This window comes from Eumetopias jubatus, unplaced genomic scaffold, assembly GCF_037043125.1.
Source record: "Eumetopias jubatus isolate StellerSeaLion01/CBP00866 unplaced genomic scaffold, mEumJub1_p1.0 scaffold_9, whole genome shotgun sequence".
Taxonomy (NCBI): domain Eukaryota; kingdom Metazoa; phylum Chordata; class Mammalia; order Carnivora; family Otariidae; genus Eumetopias; species Eumetopias jubatus.
Window position 1 is genome coordinate 70158419 of NW_028274815.1, and position 13996 is coordinate 70172414.

Here is a 13996-nt window from a genome sequence, read left to right on the forward strand (position 1 = left end):
TTTGGGACAATCATTGCCTTTAATTCCTCCTTCTCCTTTCCTCCCCCCTTCTTTCTTCTTTCCCTTCCCTCCTTTTCCTTTCTCTCTCTCCCTCCCTCTTTCCCTTCCTTCCTCCCTTTTTTTCCCTCTATTTCTTGCTTCCTTTGTTTCTTCTACTTTAAAAATTCTGTAACTTTGCCTACCGAAGGTGGTTTTTGTTAAGGCTATAATTTGGACAGAGATTAAAACCTGACCTAAGAAAGTTTCACTAAGTATCCAGCCTGTAATATCATTGCCATATTTTTACTATATGTAACTGAATGTCAAAGGGTATTTGAATCCTTGTATTTTAAAATGTGATATTGTCATGGAAGTCTAAAATTGGGCATTTCTTTCACATACAAAAATAATAATAATACATTATCTTCCCTTTCAGGGCAAATGGCAGGCGATCACACAAGGCTGGAGTTTCATAACATAGAGACTGGCATCATCACGGAACGCCGGTATCTGTCTTCTGTCCCCTCCAATTTCATTGGACACCTGCAGAGCCTGACATTTAATGGAATGGCATACATTGACTTGTGTAAAAATGGTGACATAGATTACTGTGAGCTCAATGCCAGATTTGGCTTCAGGAACATCATAGCAGACCCTGTCACCTTCAAGACCAAATCGAGCTATGTTGCCTTAGCTACATTGCAAGCCTACACTTCTATGCATCTTTTTTTCCAGTTCAAGACAACATCCCTAGATGGACTAATTCTATATAATAGTGGGGATGGAAATGACTTTATTGTGGTTGAATTAGTTAAAGGGTGAGTATATGTCAGTTCAATGACAAATAAAAATTTGCAAAATGGACTTTGATATCCAAAAATAGACATTAAACAGATGTTTTGGCTTCTAAGGCAGTGGGCAGGGGTGTGGGGGAATGGCTTAAATAATGTATTTGCTCAACTGAGGGTTCTAGAGGGGAGGGGGATGGGGGGATGGGTTAGCCTGGTGGTGGGTATTAAAGAGGGCACGTTCTGCATGGAGCACTGGGTGTTATGCACAAACAATGAATCATGGAACACTACATCAAAAACTAATGATGTAATGTATGGTGATTAACATAACAATAAAAAAATTTAAAGAAAAAAAATTTTAAAAAAATGTATTTGCTCAGATCACTTCTTGTTTTATGAAGATATTTTAAAAGTTAATAGGAAATCAGTAGAGCCTTCTATACCTACATTTTCATATACGAGGTACAAATAATACCGAGTTATAATAATGATAAGCCTTCCATGAATCGTACACTTCAAATGTGGGTCTCCTTATTATGCATGCTGTAATTCTACAAAAGAGTTTCTACAAATGTATAGAAGTGCATGCTAATTATCTAATATTAAGTAATCAGATTACTTCCACAAAATCCCATTAACTCAAACTTAATTCTTTATCAGAATTCCTTGAAGAATTTAGAAGGAAAGATTTTTTGTAAAATTTCATTGAAACAGTGAGGAAAATGTGATGTCTTTTAATTGGTTTGGGTACTCATTCATTCAGTCAGCCACTATAATAGCTACAGTGGGCCAGAGAAGGTACCAGGCACTAAAACAGGTGAACACATAAATATAACAGAAAAGCCTTATGAAAAGTTGCCTCAGATGACCATGTGCAAAGGTTCAGGAGAGTCTTTAGGGAAATGAGGAAAATGTATGAGGCAGGGAGTGGATATCAGAGCTGAGTCTTGAAGGCTGAGAGCTCATTTCCCATATAAGAAACAGGCATTCAAAAGGAGACAAAAGGAGAGCAGGTGCAAGAAACTGGCAAAAGTTGAAGGGTGTGGTGGAAATAGGGCATGAGTAGTGAAAGGTGACCTTCCAATGTTGTAAAGTGGGTTGTAGACCATGATGTTAAAAATAATTTTCCCTGTTTACTGTAATGCAGACAATGAGTAATCCTCCTGGATGAAATTGTATTGTTTCTTTCTTGTTAGCTGAGCATCTGTACAACTCACTCTCTGACTTCTAGCAGGGACTGAACCAAGTGAAAAAAAGATCTCCATTTGTAATATCTTGTTGGACTCCATCAAAAATTCAAAAAGTGATGGCACTTTCTCAAACTTTGCTTTCTTCCCAGGTACTTACATTATGTGTTTGATTTGGGAAATGGTGCTAACCTCATCAAAGGGAGCTCAAATAAACCTCTCAACGACAATCAGTGGCACAATGTGATGATATCAAGGGACACCAGCAATCTCCACACTGTCAAGATCGACACGAAAATCACAACACAAATCACCGCGGGAGCCAGGAACTTGGACCTCAAAAGTAAGTGCACACTGCATCAGAGTAACAGGCACCAACCCACATGGGCTCCACTCACATGGCAGATCCTTTGTTTTGGAGCATATGTATATACTATTTGCAAAGACTGACCAGAATTTCATTTCCAACACATTAATAATACAACACACAAGCCTCCCTTCCCCTCTAATGTGGCAGAAACATATGTATTTTTAATAGCTCAAAAAAATGCAACCTCCTAGAATGCATGCATGATTAAAATTTTAAAGACAAAACATGTTCTTAGTCTTGATATTATAAAGACAAATACGTTCTTTGCAAGTTTATTTAGTCCCTATGGTTTTTAATCGATTTGGGGTCAAGATAACTAGATACCTAAGGAGTTTCTTCTAGAGCTTACTACTTTCATTTCCTTAGTGAGGTTTCCCGGATACTTACAGAGCCTCTGACCAATGGGGTCTGAGCCTGGCCTATACCCTTGTGTCTCCAGCAGTGAATTCACCGCATCCCACCACCAACACACACATGTCGGAATGCTTCCATCACCAGCTGCTAAGAAAGTTTAACAGCCTTTTTCCTTCCCTATTGATTTCTCAAGTGAGCAAGACAAATGCTTAGAAAACATGTCAATAATGGGAGAAAATAACCGAAGTTTCTATTTGAATGGGCCTTTGTGATTGGCTAAGAACATATCCATATATCCCATCTCATTTAACATGGCGATAAGCATTGGATGAGGTTTTATCAGCATTTTATCATGAATGGAGGAAATCTGAGCTTTGAGTGTCTTGCCCAGGAATAAAACACCTGACACAGTGAATACAAGCTCCACCCCCCAGCTCCCGCCCCCCCCTACTGACAACAGGCCCCCCTCCATTGCTCCTCTACCCTGATGCATCCCAGTGCCCTGAGGGGATCATTGTGTGCACATTTTTGCTTGATAAGAGCTGTTGATTTATATTGATGGGAACTTTTCCTTTGATTCAAAAGGTAAATGCATGGGGAAGTTAGAGAAATGGAAAGAGAAAATCCAAAAGAACTCTTTCTAGAGAAAAATGCTCTTTCTAAATCAGGTGAAAGAAGAAAGAAAAGTATTTCACGTCCTGTAACTGCAGAATATATTTACAATCCCTGGATTATATGTGTCCAACACATAAAATGTGTGATAATGCCTACCGTCCTTCTTTCAGAGTGGGCCTCTTGTTAACTTCAGAGCGATCCTGTTTGTGTCCACGCAGCTAATAGCTTAACTCAGGAGGGAAAATGAAATTCAAAGGAAATGCTGTTTAACAGGCTAAAGCTCTTTCTCTTTCTTCTCCCTAACTGAAATGGAGTGCATTTTCCGTATTTTCCTATTTTGTGAGTACCCCTGTTTTGCACAGGGAGTTCAGGTGGTAATTGTCAAGGGAAAGGGAGAGATTGTAACTAACATTCGGTGTCCTGGCCATGCCAGCCACCAAAGCTAAAGCAAGATGGTGTCCTGTTTGTGGAGGAGGGGAGAGACCTCAGTAAGCCTAAATGAATGTCCCTGGACACTGGACACTGTGTGGGACACTAAAGTGGCTGGAAAAGAAGCAGTTCCTGGTTGGTGGAAGTACGTGACCTGCACAGACTTCCATTCACAGTGAGGGTATAGAGAAGTAGTGCAAGGCCCTGGGTTCTATCTCACTGGACAATTAGGACACTGTCTCCTGAGGTAAATATTTGTTTATTGTTCAATAAAAAATAGAAGTGAGGGTAGTGGGAGGTCATGGTATAGCTTTCTTTCTGGTGGTAGAGGGGACTTTTACCAATCTACATCACCCTCAGAGCTGATTTTTTATTAAAACATTGAGTAGGGCGCCTGGGTGGCTCAGTCGTTAAGCGTCTGCCTTCGGCTCAGGTCATGATCCCAGGGTCCTGCGATCGAGTCCCACGTCGGGCTCCCCGCTCAGCAGGAAGCCTGCTTCTCCCTCTCCCACGCTCCCTGCTTGTATTCCCTCTCTCGCTGTCTCTCTCTCTCTCTCTGTGTTAAAAAATAAAAAAATCTTTAAAAAAAAAAAAAAACATTGAGTATTTCATGATTCCGAGTGTAAAAAGGCTTTATCCACAATGCAAAAACTAAAACTGAGTTAAAAATTGCATTTTATGTAATATTAAGATACTAAGCAGTGACTTCTGACTGAGTGCATCTGTATTTAAAATAAAAAGGGCGCCTGGGTGGCTCAGTTGGTTAAGCGACTGCCTTCGGCTCAGGTCATGATCCTGGAGTCCCGGGATCGAGTCCCACATCGGGCTCCCCGCTCAGCAGGGAGTCTGCTTCTCCCTCTGACCCTCCCCCCTCTCATGTGCTCTCTCTCTCTCATTCTCGCTCTCTCAAATAAATAAATAAAATCTTAAAAAAAAAAAAAACCCACTATTTAAATTTGAAGTGAATTTCCCAGGTGAATAGAGATTCTACCTGGTAAAGTTCCTATGTGTTTACAAATTTATCAGACTATGCCAAAAAGTGGAAGCAAGTTCCTAAAATTAAAAACTTAAAAATTAAAAGCCAAAGCCGTGGACTTATAAATTAAATGTGTGATCCAATGGCAACGATCACCCCAAAGAAGCATGCTTGCTCTGTGTGCCAGCGACTAGAAGGAGCTTAAGAAGAGAGCGTGGTCATGTGGCAACACATCGCCTAGCTTCCATCATTACCAACTTTTGGTGTGTGTGGTGAGAAGCATTGGCCAGATAAGGAGTATTTACTCTGTGTAAAGAGTGGAGAGTGCATTTCTTTTAAAAAAAACTTATTTATTTGAGGGGCGCCTGGGTGGCTCAGATGGTTAAGCGTCTGCCTTCAGCTCAGGTCATGATCCCAGGGTCCTGGGATCGAGTGCCGCATCGGGCTCCCTGCTCCTTGGGGGCCTGCTTCTCCCTCTGCCTCTCTCTCTCTCTCTCTCTCTCTCTCTCTCTCTCTGTCTCTCATGAGTAAATAAATAAAATCTTAAAAAAAAATTTATTTGAGAGAGAGAGAGTGCACAAGAGCAGGAGGGTCAGAGGAAGAAGCAGACTCCCTGCTGAGCAGGGAGCCCAATGCAGGACTGATCCTGGGACAGGCACGCTTAACCAACTGAGCCACCCAGGCTCCCCGGAGAGTGCATTTTTGAAAAGGAAGAAAGAGTTCCTGTCATGAGAAGCTTTCTGTCCCATGGAGCAGATTGAGTTGGGGCATTTGCAGGACAGAGAAGAACCAGATTCCCTGGAGCCACATCAGGGCATTTAAACGAATCTGGTGGCATGAGGAAGAGTTTTGTTTATTTATTTATTTTAAAGATTTTATTTATTTGACAGTGACACAGCTAGAGAGGGAACGCAAGCAGGGAGAGTGGGAGGGGGGAAGCAGGCTTCCGCAGAGCAGGGAGCCCTATGGGGCTCAATCCCAGGACCCTGGATCATGACCTGAGCCGAAGGCAGACGCTTAATGACTGAGCCACCCAGGCGCCCCCAGGCAGAGTTTTAGAGGAAGGTATGCTTAAGGGATTTCAGAAGGATGAGTAAAACAACTAGGCATTTTCTCCTTCCCCACCTGGATGCCCACTGGAATTAGGGAGGGCTAATTGGTGTAGGAGAGCACCTACAGGAACTCTTCACTTTGAATTGACCAGCATTGTTTTCTTAGCGTGCTAGTCATGTAGAATTCAGACACTCTAAATGTGGGAAAAATGAAAGGTGACCTGTTTTGGTTGATGGTTTTATTTCATGTATATTTTGCCCTTAAAGAATTAAAGAAAAATTATCCTATTTACTTTACACTCTACTCAAAGTCTCTGCCACAAAGTTCTTCTCAAAGTGAGGTCAGCCAACTTTACCACTTCAGAGTCATGTGGTGGGGTTGATGAAATGCAAGTTTCTGGATCCTGCTTCAGACAGACTGAAGCAGTAATCATTTGACAGTAATGTGCTGGAAATGGCAGGTGTCTGTATTTTTGAAGAGTACTCACTAATCTAGATGCCATTTGTGTTTCAGAACCCTGAAAGGATGCAGTGTCCATGTTGAAGCAAAATTTAAGTCTTTTGAATTTAGTACAAATCCTGGTTTTACTTTTATTTTAGAATTTTATTTTTGTTTTGTTTTTTGTTTTATCAGGCCTGGGTCAAGAGACATTGGTTGCTTCAGGATTTTTTTTTTTTATTATTATTCTTCATGTTACCATACCGTAAAAAGACACTAGAGGGCAGCATCAGGCCACAAAACCTGCCTTACAAGACTGAGGTTGGGGCGGGGGGGGCGGGGACCTCAACAGGCTCTCCTTGTGCTAAAGCAGAATTTCTTTGTTTTCAGCCATCGAGTAATGTTTTGGGCCTTTATAATAAGGCATGCTTTTATCTGCATCTCTAAGTAATTATATAGACAGGAATTTAGTGTAGAAATTTGCAAGCTAGGGACCATTTATCCCATTCCCCACCTTGACTCCGCTGGAGATGGTCAGAAACGGGCAGGAGTCTAACGATCTTTCTCAGAGAAGAGGAATTCCATGCAGGTGACCTTGTTCAAATTACCTTTCATGATACTGCCGAGTTCTCAGGGGGTTCTGTGTCTCTCCCTGCTGATACAGTTTTGCTTTCATCTTTATTTCCCAGCTGTTTGTGTTCTATTCCCTCTGGCTATTATGTACAAGCTGCAACATGTAATGAAAAGAGCAGCATAAATTTGCTCCCTGCAATGATTTCCTAGCACAGCTGCACATTCATTGTGGGACTTCTGAGTCCTGCCCCCTTTAGAGAGATAAAGGGCTCGTGTAATTCCTCCTTATGTTCCTTCTCTTGTTCCTGTATTTAGCACATTTGTATGTTTGTATACGTATGTGTATGAGAAGGAGCTAATATTTATAGACATTCTACTAAACACTAAATAGATTTAAATGAGGTTATTTTATTTCATCTTTACAGTTACCCAGGGATTTCAATTAAGGTCAGTCTAGTAAAAGAACAAAGATAGGCAGAAAGGACTGTCATGGGCTCCCATTTTCCATGGGTACCCTTCTTTAGGGTATTGCTTAAGTTTATCCTTTAGCAAATTGAGGGTAATGTACATGATGGGGGAAAAAAATAGATTTCTGAGTGCAGAGAATACAGTGCCCTCAGGTGGCCACTTAGCAAACTACTTGCAAGTGAATAATCCCCGTCTAGGCCACAACTAGGTCAGCCCAGGCCAGGGGTTGCCCTTGGTTCTCCCACTCTCCCACCCCCCATTCCTTGCCCCGAGGGCTTTGAGGAAGCTCTTCCTCAGTCTTCCTATCTTGTCTCTCTCCTTTTGACCATTATCTGCTTTTTAACCTTCTTAATATTCCTCCTCAAATCACTTTGAAAATGGCCACCTGCTATTGTTTATCCTGCTACCAAGCCACTAAAAGTTTCCATGATCAGAGACAGCCGGCCAGAACTGTCTTTTCAAATATATTCATTCTCTCAGCAAAACTGAAGACGAATAGTATTCATGTTTTCTTTAATCTTGATCGTACACCTGTCTCTCTCGCTCAGCTACCTACCCTCTTGCAGTCCTGAGTATAACACCTATGCCCCCCCACCCTTTAATGTTGCCATTTGACAAATCATTGCTGCCGTTCTTTCATGATTCAGATTTTATTCCTATGTCCCGATCATTTTTCAATATGCCCGAGCTGTGTATTTTCAGCCCATATGCCTTTCCCAGATAATTTACTGAAAAAGAAACCTTTGGAGAAGAGTCTAACTTTGAGTGTAGCCTTTTAAAGCAGGAGATAGCATTGAAACTGGAGGCAAGCATCTGTTGTCCTGTTGGTTAAGCTATCTTTATGAGATTTTGTTTGTGAGGAGCCGAGATTTATTCACATTACTTTAGTTAATGGGAGATTGTTTTAGGGATCCATTAGGAAGAGAGACAAGACATTGTCATACTGGGATCTCAAGAGCAACCCTCCTAGGTGTTCCCTTGGACACAGATACGCACTGCTCCCTAATTCCAAGCTCCACCGCCAATCCCCGCTCAGCTGTGTCTACTCCCACTTAGAGATGGTTCCTCTCTGCCCCCTGGCTTCTCCTACTCTTGGCTTCTGCCTCATGGCTTCAAACTATTGCTTTGGTGCCTGTGCATTACCACTTTGTCTCCTCCTCTCTCTCTCTATTCATCTCACTTTCAAATTCCCCCAAAGACATGATCTCCTACAGTGAATGGACCCTGCTAGAACATAAGTTCATGGGCTCTTGCCCTGCTTTTTGGGGGGTAGGCTCCCTTCCTCAGGCCGAGTAGCTGTACACACAGAACTAGATTTGCGTTGGCATAAAACCTGAACTTGAAACATGATCCCTGGGAAGGAGACCATGGGCCGGAAGACTCTGTGAGCTTCTTAGAAGGGAGCAGGGTGACTTGATTATTCAGAAGGGCCCTGAGTGTCAGGCCAGAGGTGAGGAAGAAGGAAGGCAGGGGTTTCAAGCAAGAGGGTAGAGTTCATGGTGCAATCTACAGTCATTCCTTTGGCTTCACTGCAGAGGATGGGGGCAAGCTGGGGGAAGAGACTACTTTGCAGGCAATTGGCACAGTACAGAACAGAGACAATCAGGCTCTGAGTATGTAAAAGTAAGACTGGACATCTGTTTATGTTTCCCACACAAGAATTGATAGACAATTAGAGATATGAAACTATTTCTCTCCTGGTGTCTCCCCTGGATTCCCAGGCTTTGCAGAAATCCGTTAATCTGGTCTCTTTACTGCAAGGCCTTTGTCAGTGTGTTCAAAACTCACTGTCACCCCCACTCCCAGTGAGACATCTCCTCCCCGTGCCCGGCTGTCTTGGACCTGCTGTCCGACCTTGGGCATGTAAGTTCCTCCTTCTGCTTCCCTATAACCCTTGGACCAACTTACCCGAGTGAACAGACTTTAAGTTCTTTATTCCTGGTCAACAATTCTGCTTTCTTTTGTATCCCTCCACTCATTGTACATGCTTTGGAGTCTCTTCAGCACTGGGCATAGGTTTTCTATGTTTAAACTTTTCTACACACTCTAAACCTATTATTTGAAGTTTACCTTCCCACCATTAGGATCATAGGAGCTTAGAGCTCAAAGTGATCTTAGGGACAAACTGGTCTGAGTCATTTCTTTTACGGAAGAGACCAATGTGCTCGGGGAGATGGGCCAGCACCACCGTACAGATAACTAGTGTTTCTAGATCTGGTCTTCTAATTCCCAGTTGAACATTTTTTACAATAGGCCAGGTATGACAAGTTTTATTGCTCATAGCAACTCAGTTGGCTGCAAGCGAAAGCCTGGAGCAACATGGTGAAAAGAAATCTGAGAACTTCTGTGGGCTTACTGGAGAAGACTCTTCATGTGGTCGGCCTAAGCTCAAGATGGAGACTGGTGGTGTGTTGGCTTTTTATTTCTGGTGCAACTTTAAAGACGTCAACCCTTCCAATTTGCAGTTGCTTTAGGGCAGGTGATACAGGTGCTCAAAGCCCCGATGCTGGTTTCTGCTCACCCTTGACATTGGCTGAGCTCTGACATCTCAGTTCTTGGCTTGTGTGCTAGGAATAGCAGAGAGGAGGTCATGTTCCAGGAGAAAGAGCCTTCCCCGGTCCTCCCGCAGCAACATGTGCAGTCCTGGAAATCTGAATCTAGTGCTCAAATGCCTTTTGGACAAGGTTCCCATTTACCATGTCCCAATAGGACAGTGATTAGACAACATGAGCTCTTAGAGCTGGTGACGTTTATGCTGTGGAGGAGAAAGTACCTACAGGTGCTGAGGTGGGTTCTTAATGGTCAGGTACTGCTCACAAGACCTCACCTCATTGTAGCTAGGCCTTCAGTGTCCATCTCTCTTCAGGGAATTCCCAGCATGAAGCTGAGATGTTTTCTTAGAAGTTGAGCTTCTCGGTCAAGAGCTCCCTGAATCAGAACCATCTGAGAAAGCAAGTTTGGCCAACATCTCTCTCACCAAAGTACTTGAGTCATAAGGGTTTTTATGGCCAACTCCTTTTTTTCTTCTTTTTTTTCTAAAGAGGGACTTAGACAAAGGTCTTTGGTGGGGGGGGGGGCAAAAAGCATAAACCCATTCAGACTAACTTCAGTGAAAAAAAGAGAAGTGACTCAAAGTATATCTTTCAAGGAACCCAAGGGCAAGAGAGAGGAAGTTTTAAGTCCTGGACCTCATGAGAGCTATATTTAGGAAACCTGTCAGCAACAAACCAGCATCTTCACTCTCTTGGTCTCCATTGGAGCTGTGACTTGCTTTCTCTTGGTTCCCCCAAAAGCCCTCATTGTTCTCCCTCTCTGCATACTGGCTTTCCCTGCAATCACGGGCATTGGAAAAGGGATTCTCCGGACCTGGCTTTTCACCCCTGAGCAATTCAGATGCCCAAGAGAGACTCACTTGAGTTTAGGAGTCCTAGTGCCAAATTCTTAGTAAAATTGATTGCAACATACGTCCTCCCTGTGACCTGGATGAGTGATGGTAGGAGGCAGGGTCATACTGTACAAATATGAATTCTCTGGATTTGTTTGAAGAAATATTTGGACAGACTACTTAAGAGTATAAGTGGAGCCACTGAGGGCTCTGAAAGGTGACCTGTAAGCTCCTATGCAAAAATTAAGGTGGTGGTGTGTCTGCCTTGTTCTGGAGCAGGGGTTGGGTAGGGGCTACAGCCGTCAAGATGGTAGAAAACTGGGCTTTTCATGGCACCAAAATGTTCATATGACTACATTCATAAATGCTTGCATGGACAAAACTATCCCGTGTGTGGAGGGAGACTGTTGATCTGGGGTCAGAGACAGCACATGAGATACCAAATCCAGAAGCAGAAGTCAGAGGCTCATTGGATTTTTGGGAAACACAACAGAGAGAGAATCCTAGATTTTTTTCCTCTGGAATTGGAAAGATTTAAACCAGGCTCTTCTAAATCTATAAACGACAGAGCGGCCATGGCTGACTTGTGGTTAATATTACATTTGTTCCTTACAGATCTCAAAAGTAAATATCACTGTTACTTTCAGCGGTGGTTCCAGTTAGTTAGGGTTTAGTAATAATGCGGGTCCAAACCTCTTTTACTGTGACCTCTGGGTCACAGTAGTTTTTAGTTTCTCCTTTTAATCCTGAACAATTCCTGTCGAGCCGTGGTTCAAAATCAGAATAGACTGGAAAGTGAGTTGGGCTTTAGCACAAAGATACCCCTACCATTATAGAGATACTTCAGAGCCACTCCTGCCCTCCTGACTCTTAGCAAAGCACATTTTTCATGGCACCGAACTGCTGTTGGCCCAGTATTTTTGACACACTGGAGGGCACCTCCAGTACTACTTTGGAACTACATTAGGTCAATCAAGCTTTCTTGTTAATGCCACATTAATGTGGCTTTCTGTTTCTGCCCTTAAAAGGGGCCCTTTCTTCACGTACTGCTTGGAGCACTGGGTGTTACACACAAACAATGAATCATGGAACGCTACATCAAAAACTAATGATGTAATGTATGGGGATTAACATAACATTAAAAAAAGAAAGAAAAAGGGGCCCTTTCTTGACCTTTGCAATTAATTATTGTGTTTTTTTTCTTGTAAATAAGCAAGAAGCAATATAGCATCGTAATTAAAGACACAGGCTCTCGGGTCAGACAGACTTAGGTGAAATAGCATCCCTACTATTTATTTTATGTGTGTCCTTAGGCAAAGTGCATCACTGTTCTCTCAATCATGTGTACCCTTTGCAAAGCATCAGCTAAGAGATTTACATAGATTATCTCTTCAGTTTTCATGACAAAGTGGTGAGGTTGCTGTACTAAGCTCCATGTTACAGATGATAAAACTAAGGTAAGGTTTAGGGAGGTTAAACTTCTCACCTAAGCAGTAATGATAATGATATTGAATGTTAAATAGTTATAGTAGTTATTTTAACCGTTTCTGAGGGCTTATCGGATCCCATGTACTCTTTTTTTTTTTTTTAAGATTTTATTTATTTGACAGAGAGACACAGCGAGAGAGGGAACACAAGCAGGGGGAGCGGGAGAGGGAGAAGCAGGCTTCCCGCAGAGCAGGGAGCCCGATATGGGGCTCGAACCCAGGACCCCAGGACCATGACCCGAGCCGAAGGCAGACGCTTAACGACTGAGCCACCCAGGCGCCCCTATCCCATGTACTCTTATAAATACTTGGCACATGAGATCTCATTTCTCACAACAGTGCCCAAGATCAGCCAAAGTGCTCTTTGAAGCTCAAGGGTTTATAAGGAGGGGGGATCTTATAAAGCCCACCTGGATATGACAGGCATTGGCAATACTCAAGCCACTTATCCAGGTTCCTTAGAGCTTGGTTATAAACATCCTTAGGCAGGCTGCACGAGGCTCCGCCACCTCTTCTGCCCCTACCCACTCTCACTTCATTACACCCTCTACTTGCATTGCCCACCATCGGTTCCCCTTGGAGCTCTGGGACTGGAAAAAGACTTCCCCAAGCCGTTTAAGGTCCTGTGGTATTGTACTCTCTCTACAACACAGCAGACCTTTGGCATTTATAAATCAGACAAGCACGGTTCCATCTATTTTTGAGAAGCTTGATGGTCTGAGAATTGTTAGTACTTTTGCTGGGACACAAGTTTGAATCCTGCACAGCAAAGAGGTGATATGCAAAACTTAGTGTTTTTGTGAAAGAAACTGTCTCCTGGCCTGGCATTTGTCTTTGTTCTCTGTTCAGAGATGTATAAACCGCCTGCATTAGTGCCATCAACGTCATAATTAGTAACTTAATAAATAATGTCATTTATTGAGTACCTATGTGTCAGACACTGTGTTAAGGGCTTAAATGTGAAATCGTTAAATTAAATAAGCATGATGTTCAAATATAACCTACAATATTATTTTTTCCCTCAAGCCATCACTTCAGAATGTATTTGTACCATATACTGGTTTCGAGGAAATGTTTGGGCTTACTGTTAAGACAATTCTATAATCATTTTACATTATAGAACTTTAAAAAAATTTTTTTTTGCAGTCAGGAAGTGTGTACATTTTACACTGGGCTGTCTGTCTCAGACTCAGATTATTTTGTATCTATTGTGTTGGCCCTTTAGCCAGGACTTAAATTTTGATATTCTTTTTCATAGGTGTGGCTTCTTAATCTTTACAACAATTAGGTGAGTGAGATGTTAGTGTGTCCATGTTACAGATGAGAAAACGGAGACTCAGAAAGGCTGAGTGAGTTGCCTAGAAATAGAATTTGAACCCAGGTTTGTGGGAATATTTAAATACTACTCTGTGTATTTGCCAACACATAAAAAAAGGAATTTCTTCTGAATGTCTAGAGTGAAAGATACTGCTTTTTTTGATCTTAGGGTGAAATGTTATGTAATAAAGAAAAAATTTCCTCTTCCATTTAGAACTTCAAACTTGTACATGACTACATTGTATAGTGCTCAAAATTTCACTTGTGGTATTTACAAGAGAACTGGATATTTCTACTTTCATTTTCTACATGTTCATCCACCCAAATGCTTGGGTAGAACCTATATATTGGTTCTATCTCCTTAGCCCCTGAAGTCTTTCTCAAGCACTATAACCAACAATTTTAATTGTTGATGTTCTTAATATGTATTCTATAGAACACTTGTATTTATAGGTACTTAAAACAGGCCCAAGAAAATTAAGTACTTGGTTGGATGATTGATCATTGGCCTATCAATCAATCTTTAGCTTGTATCTGTAGGCTGTTTGCAGTCCATTCTGTTGTTAAGCCCTCC

At 42.1% G+C, this 13996-nt stretch overlaps 1 protein-coding gene across 20 annotated transcripts in view; it reads left to right on the plus strand.

The window, feature by feature from the left end:
• NRXN1 (neurexin 1) overlaps positions 1–13996 on the plus strand; it is a 1124404-nt gene that overhangs the window by 553149 nt on the left and 557259 nt on the right. For all 20 annotated transcript variants that reach the window (XM_028103977.1, XM_028103968.2, XM_028103969.2 and 17 more), the window contains 2 exons: positions 416–797; positions 2110–2300. In XM_028103977.1, the coding sequence (XP_027959778.1) occupies positions 416–797; positions 2110–2300 (573 nt within the window). The remainder of the gene's footprint in view (positions 1–415; positions 798–2109; positions 2301–13996) is intronic.